Source organism: Mobula birostris, chromosome 1 (assembly GCF_030028105.1).
Source record: "Mobula birostris isolate sMobBir1 chromosome 1, sMobBir1.hap1, whole genome shotgun sequence".
NCBI lineage: Eukaryota > Metazoa > Chordata > Chondrichthyes > Myliobatiformes > Myliobatidae > Mobula > Mobula birostris.
In genome coordinates this window covers 219,163,324-219,181,795 of record NC_092370.1, presented here as the reverse complement: position 1 = coordinate 219,181,795, position 18,472 = coordinate 219,163,324, and the positions used below count along the sequence as shown (strand labels likewise).

General features: G+C 41.9%; 1 protein-coding gene across 1 annotated transcript in view; it reads left to right on the top strand.

Moving 5' to 3' along the window:
* kcnh5b (potassium voltage-gated channel, subfamily H (eag-related), member 5b) overlaps window positions 1-18,472 on the top strand; it is a 507,516-nt gene that overhangs the window by 33,075 nt on the left and 455,969 nt on the right. The window contains exon 2 of the mRNA XM_072251293.1: window positions 16,748-16,871. Within this exon, the coding sequence (XP_072107394.1) occupies window positions 16,748-16,871 (124 nt within the window). The remainder of the gene's footprint in view (window positions 1-16,747; window positions 16,872-18,472) is intronic.

Here is an 18,472-nt window from a genome sequence, read left to right as displayed (position 1 = left end):
ACAAAGTAGGGAGTGATCTTTTTTTTACAACATATTCATTGACTTGTGAGAATATAATCAGGCCTATGAGGTGTTATGTAGTTAAACCATTTTTCCCAGTATGAATCAAATTGTTCCAACTTATGATTAACAGATGCTGTTATCTTCTCCATTTTGTAAATGTCCATAGTAATTTCCATCCATACATCTAAAGTTGGGCTCTCCTGAGATAACCATTTCCTGGCAAGGGTCTTTTTACCAGCCACCAGCAGTATATTCATTAAATATTTATCTCTTTTCAACCATTCTTGAGGTATATACCTAAAGTATATGGTTCTTACTCTCTAAGGGTATTTCACATTTAAAGATGTCTTGTAGGGCATTATGTATCCCACTCCAATAGTCTTTGATAACGGGACATTCCCAGAAAATATGATAATGGTTTGCATTTTGATTTCCACAATTTCTCCGGCAAACAGGGAGGTTACTATCATAATGGGATTTCTGAGAGATTGCTAAAAATTCTAGGTTATAGGATACAACCCACAACAGCAACACATTTTCTACAGGAGGACGAGCAAGCGATCACATGTATACCTTAGATTGCAGAACTGATGATGTTTGATGCATAGATTAGTTGTGTTGAATGACCTGATTCAACAATGCATATTTTATGTTGAAAACCATTCTTTTTGATAAGATCACTCTTAACACCAAATCCAATTTAAAAACATATACACTGTTAACGTTTCAGTGGTCTTGTCCTGAAACTTGTCTCATGCCAACAATAAAGAAGGGAGGCATGTATACAGTACAGAAGAAAATATCCATGTGAAATGGAAATACTGCCAAAATGTGTGCTTTTTAATGATCATAACCAATAACGTCAATTTGTTGCCAATTTGATCAATTATTAATCCAAAAAAACAAAAAGAATTGGTCAGAACGTGCCAGTGTAATCCAACAAGATATGCAACTCAGTAGTACATAAATTGGCAGAATCTTTTAAAACTTTAAAAAATATTGACTTATTGGCATGTGGACATCACTGACAAAGCCAACATTTTTACCTGTTAAGAAGTCCACTTGAAAGATGGGTGGTGAGCTATCTTTTAAAACTGCTGTAATCTTTCTGATGAAAGTACTCTATTAATTATGTTGATGAGAGAGTTCCATAATTTAGATTTGTTCATGGTGATGATGGATTGGGGATATATTTTCTATTCAACGTGTGGTCTGACTTCAACAGGAACCTGCATTTGATAATGTTCCTGTGTGTCTTCTGCTGTTGTCCTTTCTGATGGTGAAAGTTGTAAAACTGGGTGATCCTGTGAGAGTGAACTGAATGACTGAACACAGAATATATTATTACTGGTACACAATGAAGCCACAAGGGGAGATACTTAATGTTGTAAGGTAGTTAAACAAAATCAAGCAGGCTCCTTTGTCATCAACAGTGTCAAGCTTAAGTGTTTTTGGAACTGCAGGCATTCAGCTAAATGAAGAGTAAATCACATTACTGATGTGCAGTTTGTTGATGGTGGAAAGAGTTTGTGGTGTCAGCGGATGAATTACTTACTGGTGGATAACTCAGCCTCTAATCTGGTTTTGTAGTCAGTGTTTATGATTGCTCCGTTGGAACTCTTGATTAATGATTTACCACAGGATATTAATGGTGCACATCTTTGCAATGAGAACTGTATAGAAAGCAAGAGTAGATGGATGGACTTTGTGTTGTTGGAAGTGGCCATTAGCTTTCACTTTGGTGGTGCGACTGTTAACTACCTCTTCTCATCCTATGACTTACTGTTGTCTAATTCTTGCTGCATATTGTTAGGATGGGCTTCATTTGCTAGGGGCGATAAATTGAACTCAGAGCTATGCAATCTTCAGTAGACATTCCAGGTTCTGAGGTAATGACAGAAGGAAGATGATTGTTGAAGATGATTGGGCCTATCTCCCTTCCCTAAGGAATTCCTGTTACAATGACTTGGGGCTGGGATGATGGCTCTACAGCAACTATGCCACTTTCCCTTGGGTGAAGTATGATCCAACCAACAGTGCATTATTTCCTTAATACCCATTGACTTTCATTTTATAGTCACATTGGATGGGCTACGATGAGTCAAATTATGTCCTACTGTCAGGGCGAATTCACTCTCACCTCAGCTCTTTGGTCCATGTTTCGAGCAAGGCTGTGATGTGTTATAGAGTGTTCTGGTGAAGCTCAAACTTGGCAGTGTTGAGCAGGTTATTGTTGAGTGTTTGTCATTCAGTAGCACTATTAATAACAGCTCCATTAATAGCCACCAGTCATTGATTGATTGATTGCACAGTAATTAGTCCGATTGTCCTGATCCTGCTGCTCCCAGAGGAAGGCCCCTGCATTCAAATGGTCTCTCTCTCTCTCTCTCTCACTCTCTCTCACTCTCACTCACACTCTCTCTCACTCTCTTGCACTCTCTCTCTCACTCTCTCTCACTCTCTCTCTCTCACTTGATGCTGCCAGAGGATTGTACCAGAGTCCTGGGTCTTGGGGGCAAGGTTTAACGGATGCGGTTTGTGGATAAGACTCTGTAATCCATGTTATGATGTGTTTCTGGTGTCTGGTTTCTCCTTTTTTGTTGCTATTTTGGTCATTTTTGATTGGGATGGCCTGCAGATAATGAACGATGCAGTGCTAGATTGAACTGAACTGAGCTGAAAATATTCCTGGACTCTTTTGACTTTGTGTTACATATTCTATATTTTTCATTCTTTTTTGCCGTTTGCGTGATTGTTCTCTTTGTGCGTTGGAGCGGGTGTTGATTTTTTTTTCTTGGAACATGTTACATGGTTTTCTTTGTTCTGTAGCTGTCCGTGTGAAGGTGAATCTCAGGGTTTGTATAGTACATACATACTTTGATAATAAATGTACTTTGAATCTTTGAATCACTAAAGGCAGGAGAAATTCAAACCTGTGAAGTTTCCATATTGTTGGTTAGATGACAGTTTTGTAACTGTATTGTCTGCTTTGAGAGTTTCTGTGAGCTATTCTGGCTGTTTTTGTGCACTGATATTTGTGCTTTACTTTACCAGGAAATTGTCTTTCCAGGGAAATGTGGACTCGGGAATATTTCAGCATTGCCCTTTTGCAGGACCCACTGCTCTGCTATGAATGAACAATTAAAGCAGATGAATTAGGAAGCATCAGGAACAATGGTGATGAAGTGAGAGCTTGGATACGTACATGAAATTATGATGTAGTGGCCATTACAGAGACTTGGCTGGCACCAGGGCAGGAATGGATTCTCAATATTACTGGATTTCAGTGCTTTAAAAAGGATGGGGGGGAGGGGAGGAGGGGAGGCATTACTGGTCAGGGATACTATTACAGCTACAGAAAGGGTGGGTAATGTAGCAGGATCCTCTTTTGAGTCAGTATGGGTGGAAGTCAGGAACAGGAAGGGAGCAGTTACTCTATTGGGGGTATTCTTTAGGCCCCCTGGTAGCAGCAGAGATACAGAGGAGCAGATTGGGAGGCAGATTTTGGAAAGGTGCAAAAATAACAGCGTTGTTATCATGGGTGACTTTAACTTCCTTAATATTGATGGGCACCTGATTAGTTCCAAGGGTTTAGATGGGGCGGAGTTTGTTAAGTGTGTCCAGGATGGATTCCAGTCACAGTATGTTGACAGGCCGACGAGGGGGAATGCCATACTAGATCTAGTACTAGGTAATGAACCGGGTCAGGTCACAGATCTCTCAGTAGGTGAGCATCTGGGGGACAGTGACCACCGCTCCCTGGCCTTCAGCATTATCATGGAAAAGGATAGAATCAGAGAGGACAGGAAAATTTTTAAATGGGGAAGGGCAAATTATGAGGCTATAAGGCTAGAACTTGCGCGTGTGAATTGGGATGATGTTTTTGCAGGGAAATGTACTATGGACATGCGGTGGATGTTTAGAGATCTCTTATAACCATATAACCATATAACAATTACAGCACAGAAACAGGCTATCTCGGCCCTTCTAGTCCGTGCCGAACTCTTACTCTCACCTAGTCCCACCAACCTGCACTCAGCCCATAACCCTCCATTCCTTTCCTGTCCATATAGCTATCCAATTTAACTTTAAATGACAACATCGAACCTGCCTCAACCACTTCTGCTGGAAGCTTATTCCACACAACTACCACTCTCTGAGTAAAGAAGTTCCCCCTCATGTTACCCCTAAACTCTTGCCCTTTAACTCTGAACTCATGTCCTCTTGTTTGAATCTCCCCCACTCTCAATAGAAAAAGCCTATCCACGTCAACTCTATCTATCCCCCTCATAATTTTAAATACCTCTATCAAGTTCCCCCTCAACCTTCTACACTCCAAAGTATAAAGACCCAACTTTTTCAACCTTTCTCTGTAACTTAGGAGATAAAACCCAGGTAACATTCTAGTAAATCTTCTCTGTACTCTCTCAATTTTGATGATATCTTTCCTATAATTCGGTGACCAAAACTGTACACAGTACTCCAAGTTTGGTCTTAGCAATGCCTTGTACAATTTCAACATTACATCCCAAATCCTATACTCAATGCTCTGATTTATAAAGGCCAGCATGCCAAAAGTTTTCTTCACCACCCTATCCACATGAGATTCTACCTTCAGGGAACTCTGCACCATTATTCCTAGACCCCTCTGTTCTACTGCATTCTTCAATGCCCTACCATTTACCATGTATGTTCTATTTTGATTAGTCCTACCAAAATGTAGCACCTCACATTTATCAGCATTAAACTCCATCTGCCATCTTTCAGCCCACTCTTCTAACTGGCCTAAATCTCTCTTTGAAAATCTACTTCATTATCCACAACTCCACCTATCTTAGTATCATCTGCATACTTACTAATCCAATTTACCACCCCATCATCCAGATCATTAATATATATGACAAATAACATTGGACCCAGTACAGATCACTGAGGCATACCACTAGTCATCGGCCTTCAATCTGACAAACAGTTATCCACCACTACTCTCTGGCGTCTCCCATCCAGCCACAGCTGAATCCATTTTACTACTTCAATATTAATACCTAACGATGGAACCTTCCTAACTAATCTTCCATGTGGAACCTTGTCAAAGGCCTTACTGAAGTCTATATAGACAACTTGCAGGATGTTAGGGATAAATTTGTCCTGGTGAGGAAGGTAAAGAATGGTAGGGTGAAGGAACCATGGGTGACAAGTGAGGTGGAAAATCTAGGCAGGTGGAAGAAGGCAGCACACATGAGGTTTAGGAAGCAAGGATCAGATGGGTCTATTGAGGAATATAGGGTAGCAAGAAAGAAGCTTAAGAAAGGGCTGAGAAGAGCAAGAATGGGGAATGAGAAGGCCTTGACGAGTAGGGTAAAGGAAAACCCCAAGGCATTCTTCAATTATGTGAAGAAAAAAAGGATGACAGGAGTGAAGGTAGGACCAATTAGAGATAAAGATGGGAAGATGTGCCTGGAGGCTGTGGAAGTGAGCGAGGTCCTCAATGAATACTTCTCTTCGCTATTCACCAATGAGAGGGAACTAGATGATGGAGAGGACAATATGAGTGAGGTTGATGTTCTGGAGCATGTTGATATTAAGGGAGAGGAGGTGTTCGAGTTGTTAAAGTATATTAAGATGGATAAGTCCCCGGGGCCTGATGGGATATTCCCCAGGCTGCTACACGAGGTGAGGAAAGAGATTGCTGAGCCTCTGGCTAGGATCTTTATGTCCTCGTTGTCTACGGGAATGGTACCAGAGGATTGGAGGGACGCGAATATTGTCCCTTTGTTCAAAAAAGGTAGTAGGGATAGTTGAGTAATTATAGACCAGTGAGCCTTACGTCTGTGGTGGGAAAGCTGTTAGAAAAGATTCTTAGAGATAGGATCTATAGGCATTTAGAGAATCATGGTCTGATCAGGGACAGTCAGCACGGCTTTGTGAAGGGCAGATCGTGTCTAGCAAGCCTGATAGAGTTCTTTGAGGAGGTGACCAGGCATATAGATGAGGGTAGTGCAGTGGATGTGATCTATATGGATTTTAGTAAGGCATTCGACAAGGTTCCACATGGTAGGCTTATTCAGAAAGTCAGAAGGCATGGGATCCAGGGAAGATTGGCCAGGTGGATTCAGAATTGGCTTGCCTGCAGAAGGCAGAGGGTCATGGTGGAGGGAGTACATCCGGACTGGAGGGTTGTGACTAGTGGTGTCCCACAAGGATCAGTTCTGAGACCTCTATTTTCGTGATTTTTATTAACGACCTGGATGTGGGGGTAGAGGCGTGGGTTGGCAAGTTTGCAGACAACACAAAGGTTGGTGGTGTTGTAGATAGTGTAGAGGATTGTCAAAGATTGCAGAGAGACATTGATAGGTTGCAGAAGTGGACTGAGAAGTGGCAGATGGAGTTCAACCCAGAGAAGTGTGAGGTGGTACACTTTGGAAGGACAAACTCCAAGGCAGAGTACAAAGTAAATGGCAGGATACTTGGTAATGTGGAGGAGCAGAGGGATCTGGGGGTACATGTCCACAGATCCCTGAAAGTTGCTTCACAGGTAGATAGGGTAGTTAAGAAAGCTTATGTGGGATATTAGCTTTCATAAATTGAGGGATTGAGTTTAAGAGTCATGAGGTAATGATACAGTTCTATAAAACTCTGGTTAGGCCACACTTGGAGTGCTGTGTCCAGTTCTAGTCACCTCACTATAGGAAGGATGTGGAAGCATTGGAAAGGGTACAGAGGAGATTTACCAGAATGCACCTGGTTTAGAGAGTATGGATTATGATCAGAGATTAAGGGAGCTAGGGCTTTACTCTTTGGAGAGAAGGAGGATGAGAAGAGACATGATAGAGGTATGCAAGATATTAAGAAGAATAGATAGAGTGGATAGCCAGCGCCTCTTCCCCAGGGCACCACTGCTCAATACAAGAGGACATGGCTTTAAGGTAAGGGGTGGGAGGTTCAAGGGGATATTAGAGGAAGGTTTTTACTCAGAGAGTGGTTGGTGCATGGAATACACTGCCTGAGTCAGTAGTGGAGGCAGATACACTAGTGAAATTTAAGAGACTACTAGACAGGTATATGGAGGAATTTAAGGTGGGGGGTTATTTGGAAGGCAGGGTTTGAGGGTTGGCACAACAATGTGGGCTGAAAGGCCTGTACTATGCTGTACTATTCTATTTTATAATTAAACAGAGAGTTTAAATGTGCCACCAAAACTTCTGGTGTGGTTCATATTGGCCACTCAGTCTGGGGAAGGAAATGCATTGTGCTGCAATACTGACACATGGCACTCATTGCAGACGACATTTCCATTCTGTGCTTTGCTTAGATAATATAAATGAAATCTTGTGTTCTTCCAAGGATGTGAATAGAAAATCCCACAGCATTTGGTCAAAAATCTACTTTTAGGAAGAGTCCCAGAACATGGATGTTCTTGGTGTTAAGTATTGTCACATGAGTGAATTTGTGTATGACATCTTTTTATTGGAAGGAATGCAGGGCTCATCATTGACTGTACTTAGTAATAAGTATGTAATTTATGAATTTAATAATGCGCAAGAGTTTGAAGTTTAAGACTAAGAAATAATTTAGTGCACTTCCCAAATGCATGAACAATATACTGTTCTTTAAGGATGATGGAATTAGAAGAAGGTGTAAGCCTCCTGACTCTCTGAGCTTTGCCGTCCATTCATCAGATCATGCCTGATCTTCAACCTCAGTCCTATTTTCGGTACTGTCCTCACATCCTTTGATTCCTTTAGTATCTAGGTGTCACAGATCTCTATTCTGAATTAATTCTATGACTTAACCTTTCATAACCCAACCACAAAATGGAGAAATTACTCCTCATTTCTATCCCAAAGTGACCTACCCCCTAACCAGAGACTGTGACTACTGGATGTCGGAGTCAGTGTAAACATCCTCCATACATCCACCTCGTCACGCCCTTGTTAGAATTCTGTTAATCTTCCTGACACCATATTTTTCTTTATTCCCTTAACTAAGAACTCCAATGGATGAGTCAGATATGATTTCCTTTTCATAAGTCCATGCTATTTTCATAATTCTATGATTATATTGGAGGCACAAGAGATGCACTATCATGATGCATGGTTTTGACCCAAGATAATCAACAATCCTTTTGTCTCCCCAGATGCCGTTTGACCTGCTGCATAGTTCCAGCAGTTTGCTTTTGCTCTGTTATTATATTCCGCATTACAGAGCCTAGCTTTTCTCTACTACTGAGAGAGGTAACTAATCAGTCATCAATTCCCAGCTTTCATTCTTCCTCCTTTCTTAAATAGTGAAATCAGCTTTGTTGCCTTCCAGGCTGCAAGAACCATTCCAGAATCTATAGTATTTAAAAGATGACAACTTTATAGACACTCTTCCCTAAATCCCCCTTTACAACAAAATTATTAATTAGAATTTTCTCACTGCACAGAAGGAAGTACAATAGTGCCTTCTCATCAGTTTGATCTTTACCATTTTGATCTGCAAGACTATCTCACATTCCATTAATTCCTCCTCTATCTTATTATTGCTGATTTGAAGACAGAATATAGTATTAATGGTAAGACTCTTGGCAATGTGGAGGATCTGAGAGACCCTGGGATCCATGTCCATAGGACACTCAAAGCTGGTAGGTGCATGGGATACACTGCCAGCAATGGTGGTGGAAGCGGATACAATAATAGGGTCTTTTAAAAGACTCTTAGATAGGTACATGCAGCTTAGAAAAATAGAGGGCTATGCAATAGGGAAATTCTAGGCAGCTTCTAGTGTAGGTTACATGGCTGACACAGCATTATTGGCTGAAGGGCCTACAATGTACTGTAGATTTCTATGTTCTTTGATTGGATTTGTTCAGTCTGTATGTAGATTGAAGAATCAGAATCAGCTTTATTATTTCTGATTATCTCGTGAAATTCTTTGCTTTGCAATGCAGTACATAAAATGTACAATAAATTACAATAATCAATACGTATTTTAAAAATTACATAAGCAGTGCAAAAAGATAGTGAAAATAGTGAGGCAGTGTTTATGGGTTCATTATCCGTTCAGAAATCTGATGGTGGAGGGGAAGAAACTGATCCTAAACCATTGAGTGTGTGTCTCTGGGCTCCTGTGTCTCCTCTTTAATGGTAGTAATGAAAAGAGGGCATGTCCTGGGTAGTGGGAGTTCTTAGTGTTGGATGTCACCTTTTTAAGACATTGCCTTTTGAGCCTTGATGCTGGTTGGCTGGTGTCTTAATGGAGCTGGTTGAGCTTACAACTCTCTGAAACCTTTTCCGATCCTGTGCAGTGGCACCTCCACACAAGGCAACACTGTTACCTTCTATGATAACTATATACCTCTGCTGTAAGCACCGCTAATTTCCAGATTAATACTGCGCCCAATAGTGTTTGGTAACCAGTAGCCAACACCCACCAATACACAGCAGACCTCATCGGCAGTGGACAGGTGAGCATTTTCAAGTTGCTGGATGTCAACATCTCTGAAGATCTATCCTGGCTCCAACATATTGATAGACATAGTCATAGTCATACTCTATTGATCCTGGGGGAAATTGGTATCCGTTACAGTTGCACCATAAATAATAAATAGTAGTAGAACCATAAATAGTTAAATAGTAATATGTAAATTATGCCAGTAAATTATGAAATAAGTCCAGGACCAGCCTATCGGCTCAAGGTGTCTGACCGTCCAAGGGAGGAGTTGTAAGGTTTGATGGCCACAGGCAGGAATGTCTTCCTATGATGCTCTGTGCTGCATCTCGGAGGAATGAGTCTCTAGCTGAATGTACTCCTGTGCCCACCCAGTACATTATGTAGTGGATAGGAGACATTGACCAAGATGGCATGCAACTTAGACAGCATCCTCTTTTCAGACACCACTGTCAGAGAGTCCAGTTCCATCCCCACAACATCACTGGCCTTACGAATGAGTTTGTTGATTCTGTTGGTGTCTGCTACCCTCAGCCAGCTGCCCCAGCACACAACAGCAAATATGATAGCACTGGCCACCACAGACTCGTAGAACATCCTCAGCATCGTCCAGCAGATGTTAAAGGACCTCAGTCTCCTCAGGAAATAGAGACGGCTCTGACCCTTCTTGTAGACAGCCTCAGTGTTCTTTGACCAGTCCAGTTTATTGTCAATTCGTATCCCAGGTATTTGTAATCCTCCACCATGTCCACACTGACCCCCTGGATGGAAACAGGGGTCACCGGTACCTTAGCTCTCCTCAGGTCTACCACCAGCTCCTTAGTCTTTTTCACATTAAGCTGCAGATAATTCTGCTCACACCATGTGACAAAGTTTCCTACCGTAGCCCTGTACTCAACCTCATCCTCATGATGCAATTATAAACAAGGCACGACAGCGGCTCATTAGAAATTTGAGGACATTTGGTATGTCACCAAAGACTCTCGCAAATTTCTACAGATGTACTGTGGAGACACTGGTTCTCACTGGTTGCATCACCATCTGGTACGGAGGAGCCACTGCAGAAAGTGGTAAACTCAGCCAGCTCCATCATGGGCACTAGCCTCCGCAGTACTGAGCACATCTTCAAAAGACAATGCCTCAGGAAGGCGGCATCCATCGTTAAGGGCCCTTATCACCCAGAACAAACAGTTTTCTCACGGCCACCATCAGAGAGGATACATGCTCAATGATTCAGGAACAGCTTCTTCCCTTCCACCATCAGACTTCTGAAAGGACACTGAATCCATGACCATTCAATATTTTTTTGCTCTCTTTTTGCACGACTTACTTTATTGAATATATATTACAGTATTTCTTATTGCAATTTACAGTTTTTTATTATTGTATATTGCAATGTACTGCTGCCGCAAAACAACAAATTTCATGACCTATGCCAATGATATTGACTGTGATTCTGATTTAATGTTCACTAACTTTAATATGTCACTCAGATTTCACTTCTACATCATAACCTGTTTCTCACAGCTGCTCTCTTCTCATCACTTATCAATGTTTGTCTCTCTTTCATAAATACTTACTGTCTTTGCTCCAAATTTGGTCACCCGGTAGCCACAGAATAGCATTAAATTATATACATTTACTGCAAATTGTGCCATTAATTCACCTACCTCAATTTGAATGCTGTGTGCATTCCGATCTGGTACTCTTAAATTTGTCCTTTTAACATTTGCTCTCAAAGTAGTAGTAAGGCTAATCATCCTTGTCATAATTTACATGCAACTGGTACAGCAAACTTGGGCGAGGGCAGATAAATGATTAAATAAGAGCATCTGCGAGCTGTCATCTGAATCTGAAATGTGCCTTCAGGTTGTGAAAGCAACGTCTTGCTGTCTCGATCCCCAGTAAACTACATTGAGCAGACTGATGTTGCTATACTTGCTACTTTAATTTAGAGCTGAGCTATGTAAAAACCTACTTTCAGAGCCTTAAATCTTGAATTCAACTTGCAAAATCTGTCAGATGTTCTTTTAAAGCTATGCCTATTACTAATTATTGGCCTGAAAATTGTGCTTGCTTTTGAAAATATGAAATTTAAAGCCATACATCTTTTACTGGAAAGTGCAGCCCATTGCCTCAGATGACTGAGAAGCCAAGTCACTATATTTAAGTCAGAGGTTCAAAAGTTTTTGATTAGCCAGGGTGTCAAAGGTTACAGGGCGAAGGCGGAAGAATGGAGTGGAGAGGGAAAATAGATTGAATGGTGAAGTGGACTAACAATGGGCCAAATGACCTAATTCTGCTCCTATGTCTTCGGGTCTTATTTATGAAGCAGTCAGGGCACAAGTTGCAGGCTTGAGCTCAGGCAAGCTAGATTCAGGCTGAAATCAGAGAATGAAGTTACGTTGTCACATAGCACGGACCCTTCTATACTGTCAGCCAGTCACCAGGCCTCCATGAATCCATTTTATTCTTTGCACATTCCCACTACTCCCCCAAGGTTCTACCACTCACCTGCAAACTTGGGAGAACTTAAAGGGATCCAATTTCCTTCTAACTGTTGTGATTTTGGATTGTGAGAGAAAATGAAGCATCTAGGGAAACACACATAATTACAGGGACACCCAACAACTCAGTGGTTGGGATTGAGCTGGGGTTACTGGAGCTGTGTAGAAGGAGTGTGATCACCGAGTCAACTATAATGTTCTCCTAAGGGGGTGGCTCTTCGAAGGCTGATCCGGGATCCACACATTCTGGTGTGGTGTGAGTGAGCTGAGTGGATCCAGACTTTACAATCCTGCCTCCTTTGCCACTTGCTGATCACCACAGGACTCAGTCCAGTATGCTAGGGTGGATTCCCTTAATGAAGAATGCCTGTGTGTGACTTTGTTTAACATGGGGAGGTTGATGCATTTGCAGTCACCACGTGGTGCTTGAAAGACTGAGTTCAGGGTCCAGTGGCATAGAATGCAAGATAACTGGGATGCCTTCACTGTTGCAGCCTTTCTCCAACTTTACTGCCTTTGTGATGTGCCATCTCTGAACTAAATGACTACTGCCAATTGGCACTGATGCCAATGATCATGAAGTGCTTTGAATAGCTGGTAATGGCACATATCACAAACTCGATTCCTGCCACACTGGACACTCACCAACGTTTACCAACAGAACTGCTCTACAACAGATACCATAGCATCTGTCATGTACCTGGCCCTGACACACCTAGAAAACAAGGACACTTATGCTTGAATGCTGTTTCCGGGCTTCATTTCGGCACTCCTCGGTCTAAATACACCCTGTGCAACTGGGAGTTGGACCTCCTAACCAACACACCTCAGACAGTCAGGATGCATACTCACTCCGCCCTCCCCATCATCCATAACACGGGTGCTCCCCTGGGCTGTGTGCTTGAGCCCACTCTTTATACTCTGCTTACACACTACTGCAGGCCAGACACCCGAGTGATCACATTGTCAAGTTCGACGATGACGCAACAATAGTGGGGCCCATTACCAACGATGATGAGACAGCCTCCAGAGAGGAGGTGGAAGAGCTCGAGGCCTGGTGCCAGGCAAATAACCTCATCCTTAATGTCAACAAAGCAAAGGAGATGGTTATCATCTTCAGGAAAACTCACATCACTCACACTCATCTTTCCACCGGTGGCACAGCAGGAGAAACTGCGAGCAGTTACAAACTCCTGGGAGTGCACATCTCGCAGAACTTCTCACGGTCTCAGAACACATCCTCCACCATCAAGAAAGCTCACCAACGTCTCTACTTCCTGAGTAGGCTGAAGGGAGCTGGACTATGCACATCAATACTCACAGACGCACAGTAGAGAGCATGCTGATATGCTGCATCACTGCATGGTGTAGAAACTGCACTGTGGCAGAGAGGGAGGCTCGACAAGGGATAGCCGAAACTGCCCAGTGCATCACCTGCTGCAGCTTACCCACCATCAAGGGCATGGATACAGAAGGGAGCCAGAAAAATGCCTGCCGTATCATGAAGGAACCTACCCATCCTGCTCGTGAACTGTTTGTCCCACTCCTATCAGGGAGGATACTACATTGCATCCACACCAGGACCACTAGACTTAAAAACAGTTACTTTCCCCAAGCAGTAAGACTGATCAACACCTCCACCAATAACAACCCCACCACACCCACCCAGTAACAACCCTACCACCACTACTACTTCATCATTTCCTGTTAGAACCACCTTTTGCACAAACACTCCTGTGCCTAGCGTCACTTTACGTACATACAATCAATCAATGAATATAAGCTATCTTACGTACTTACATTTATTGTGTTGTTTTTTAATCATGTTATTCTGTTTTTTTTTTGTCCTGCATTAGATCAGGAGTAACAATTATTTTGTTCTCCTTTACACTTGTGTACTGGAAATGACATTGAACAACCTAAGATCTTGAATCATCTTCTGGTTGGATCACTCTTTGTCTGGAATCTCCCCCTTGACCTTTCTGCTGTGACACCCTGAGGTAAAATGTAACTACTCAGAGGCACAGAGTAGAAAGTGAAATTCCATTTACCGACACAGCCGCCTTTTTTGCAAATTGTCACAATGGTTTCGAATCTGGAGTCGAGAACAACATATCTAAATTTCTGCATGACATCATAATGGAGAGGGCTGGGGAAACAGCCAGTACAGAGGAAGGCTGCAATAAGTTAAAAGATAACTTGTTCTCAGATAATTAGCTGAGAGAATTGCTGTATAATTAGTAAATGAGATCCAAAGCAGAGCCGATTACACTTTGTGACAAGAAAATGTCACTAAGGACCAACGGAATAAAGGGATCTTGAAGAATCAATAATTTACTCACCACAGGTTGGAATGCAAAATAGGAAACCAAGCACTGGTTTATTTCTAGAGGGAGCAATTTGAAAAAGAGAGAACTTGTGCAAAACGTGTCAAAACTTGGTGGAACTTTACTTGGAGAAATAATAAAAAAGCATATTTAATAATAAACATCACACAAACCAGTTGCCAAGTTTCCTACTTTTCAATACTCGGTCCACTTTGATAAAACAATTTAATTAGCTATTCAGCACTTTGGGAGATGGTGATGTTGTTAAATGTACTCATTACTACCTCAGTGCAAAGATGAACCACTGACAGCTTTATTCCTGTCAGTACATCTACAAACTGTGGAACAAGAGTCCACATAGCAAGAAGGATTCTAAAAGGTTTGATTTTTTAGGATCAATCTTGTATAAAGTTATCACCAAATTACCTGGCAATTAGAGAAAGTTATAATTAGAGATGGTTACAAATCGACAGTAGCTCATGAGCTTTCCTCGAGCAGTACTAGCCCACATGCTGCTTGTTTAGATTGGATCTGGGGTTGAACACTACATTTTATTCACTGGGAAAGAGTTCCTGTTGTGATGATGCTACAGTAAACCATTACAGTAACCATATGCATTCTGCTGTTGGCTGATCATTAATAAAGGGAAAGTAACTCATGAAGAACTGCTAATATGAGAGTGTCTGCCGATGCTGAAAATCCAGGGCAACACACACACCTAATGCTGGAGGAAATCAGCAGGTCAGGCATTCATCTGTGGAAATGAATAAACAGTTGACATTTCGGGCCACTATCCTTCTTCAGGACTGAAAAGGAAGGGGGAAGGCGTCAGAGTAAAACGTGGGGGGGAGTGGAAGGAGGCTTGCTGGAAGGTGATAGGTGAAGCCAGGTGGGTGGGAAAGGTAAAGGGCTGGAGAAGAAGGAATCTGATAGGAGAGGAAGGTGGACCATAGGAGAAAGGGAAGGAGGAGGGGATGCAGTGGGAAGTGACAGGATAGGAAGGGGTAAAAAAGCCAGAGTGGAGGATAGAAGAAGATGGAAGGGGGAGGGAAACATTTTTTAAATTAGAAGGAGAAATTGATATTCATGCAATCACGTTGGAGGCTACCAAGACGGAATATAAGGTGTTGCTCCCTATCCTGAGGGTGGCCTCCTCGTGGCAGAAGTGAAGGCTCTGGACCGACATGTCGGAATGGGAATAGGAATTGGAATTAAAATGTTTGGCCACTGGGAAGTTCCACTTTTGGCGGATGGAGCAGAGTGCTCGATGAAGCGGTCTCCCCGTCTATGACGTGTCTCACCAATGTAGAGGAAGCTGCACTGGGAGCTCTGGACACTATAGTCAACCCTAGCAGATCGGCAGGTGAAGTGTTGCCTCACTGGGGAGGACTGTTTGGGGCCCTGAATGGTGGTAAGGAAGGTGTACGGGCAGGTGTAGCACATAGGCTGCTTGCAGGGATAAGTGCCAGGAAGGAGATTATTGAAGGGGGATGAATGGACAAGGGGATCGCCGAGGGAGGTTAAGATATGTCCGCCTAGTTTACCACAGGTAGTTCAGGAAAAGTTTTATTCACTCAGATAGTTCCAGATTACATGTCATAAAATATTTTGGATGTTACTAATTTAACCTGGTAGAGTATACATCAATAATATGTTGGAAACCCTTGTTTGGATTGCTTAATTGGTTTCTTATTGTCATGTGTACTGAGATACAGTATTGCATACTTTCATTACAGATGAATTCATTACAACAGTGCACTGAGGTAATGAATCAATAACAGGATGCAGAATAATGTATAACAACTACAGTGAAAGTGCAGTGCAGCTCAATCTTAAGGTGCAGACCATGAAGAGATAGATTGTGAGGTCAAGCATCCAATTTATCTTACCAGGGAATTGTTCAATGCTTAGAAAAGTGAAATGGACGCCGTCCCTGAGCCTGGTGGTATGTGTGCTCGGGTTTTTGTATGATGGGAGATGGGAGGGGGGAGAAGAGAGGATGTCTGGGGTGGGTGGGGTCTCTGATTATGATGGCTGCGTTATTAAAGCAGTGAGAAGTGTAGACAGAGTCCGTGGAGGGAAGGCTGGTTTCTGTGATGTGCTGAGCCGTGTCCACAACTCTTTGTAGTTTCTTGTGGTCACGGGCAGAGGGTTTGAGACGATGCATTCGGATAGGAAGCTCTCTACGGTGCTTTGATAAAAAAAAATGGTGAGTTTCAAAGCGTAATTTCAAATTTCAAATTTTTTTTAGCCTTCTGAAGAAGTAATTGGGAGCCTTCTTAGCCGTGGCTTCAAAGTGACGTTCACACCTAGGAACATGAAGCTCTTAATAATTATGTTAATACAAGGGTGCTGCAGAAAATACTTAAATAAATATTAATAGTAGATGATTATCTTAAATGTAGCTAAACAAAGCATTGAAGAATGGCACAAAGTATTACCCTATCCTGATTTGTAACTCTTTTCTTACATTTATAGAAACAAGTTTTTTACTTGGAAATGCTCAGATTGTAGACTGGCCAGTAGTCTACAGTAATGATGGATTTTGCAAGTTGTCGGGATACCATCGGGCTGAAGTAATGCAGAAAAGCAGCACTTGCAGGTAAACTAAAGGTTTCATTCTTATTGTGGTGTGACTGCACAAACGCTCAGTGGTGAGTATGATGCTTAGTGTCACGTGACTCACGTTGCGTTTAATGAAAGAGAATGGCGGGCTAAAGAATAACTCAGAGTGGCCCAGAATGGATCTGAGTCCGCTCATCTTGTGCCACGAAGGAACTGTTTAATGGCTCTTCTGCTGCTTCCAGCCTCTTCCTCATCCCTCTTTCCTCCCCATCACTGTATAGTGACTTGGCTATGCCAAATAAGCCAGAATCAGAATTATCATTACTGACACATGATGTGAAATTTGCTGTTTTGCAGCAACAGTACAGTACAAAATGGAAACATCTGAAAAGGATTGACAGTCATTGAATGGTTTATTGTACATAATTTTATTTTTGAATAAAATATATTTTGTTAAAAACAGTACAGTGCAAAGATATAAAAATCTATAAACTACAAAATAAATAAATAGTGGGAAACAAAAGGAGTAACAAGGTGCTGTTCAAGGATTCATGGACCATTTAGAAAGCTGATGGCGGGGGAAGAATCTGAATCACTGAGTTTGCGTCTTCAGGCTCTGGTACCTCCTCCCTGATATCATGGTTGAGTAAAGATATTATTGTATTTCATTGGTGATCTGGTGTGAAAATTGTCGCCTACATTAAAGGCCTCAGATGATACATTGAACTGTACATATGACACATTATGATTTCATTGCAACCACCTGAAAATGAAACAGCAGACCATTACAGTTGTTTATGAGCAAATAAGAGCAGGGAGAATCCTTTGATACATTTTTCGTGGAGTGGAGATTATAAATTTTGAATTGGTTTATTATTGTCATGTTTATCGAGGTACAGTGGAAAAACTTGTTTTGCGTGCTATCCATCCAGATTTCATTACAGCTGGGTAATGAGGTAGTATAAGGGAAAACTGTACCAGTGCGGAGAACAAAGTGCTACAGTTACCGAGACAGTGTTGTGCAGGTAGACAGATAACATCCAAGGCTATAACAAGGTGGACTGTGAGCTCAAAAGTCCATCTTATACTGTTAGCCGATAACTGAGATTCTGCAGATTTGAAACACTCATTCATGGGAAATAGTTTATTTAAGGAATTGAATAAGGTAAAGGATATTCCAGTCAAGCTCTGAAAATCTTCTATCCCATTGTTTGGAAATCCTGATGGTTCAGTATCTCATTCACCAGGTATTCTCTTTAAGTTCACTGAGGTCTCAGTTCCCAGACCCCTTTAAGCACGCTGGTGCCCAATTTCCCAGACTCTAACCCAGAGGAGTTTTTATCCTGCACTCCACTTAAACTTGTAAGACATTTTTCCCTCATACTGTATGCCTTTTAAACTCTCTCAGCCCATTTTTCTCAGGCTTTCTTTAATGGGTACTGTTTCCCACCCATCTTTAAATCCACCCTATTCACTAGAAAATTAATTACACTACCACGGAGCATCCTTAAAAACACACACACACACACACACACACACACACACTAAATGTTTGTTGGAGTACTAACAAACCAGAAAATCTGCCAGTCCAGCACTGCCAAAATCCTGAAGGTGCCAGATAATTAGTCTTATTGAGAT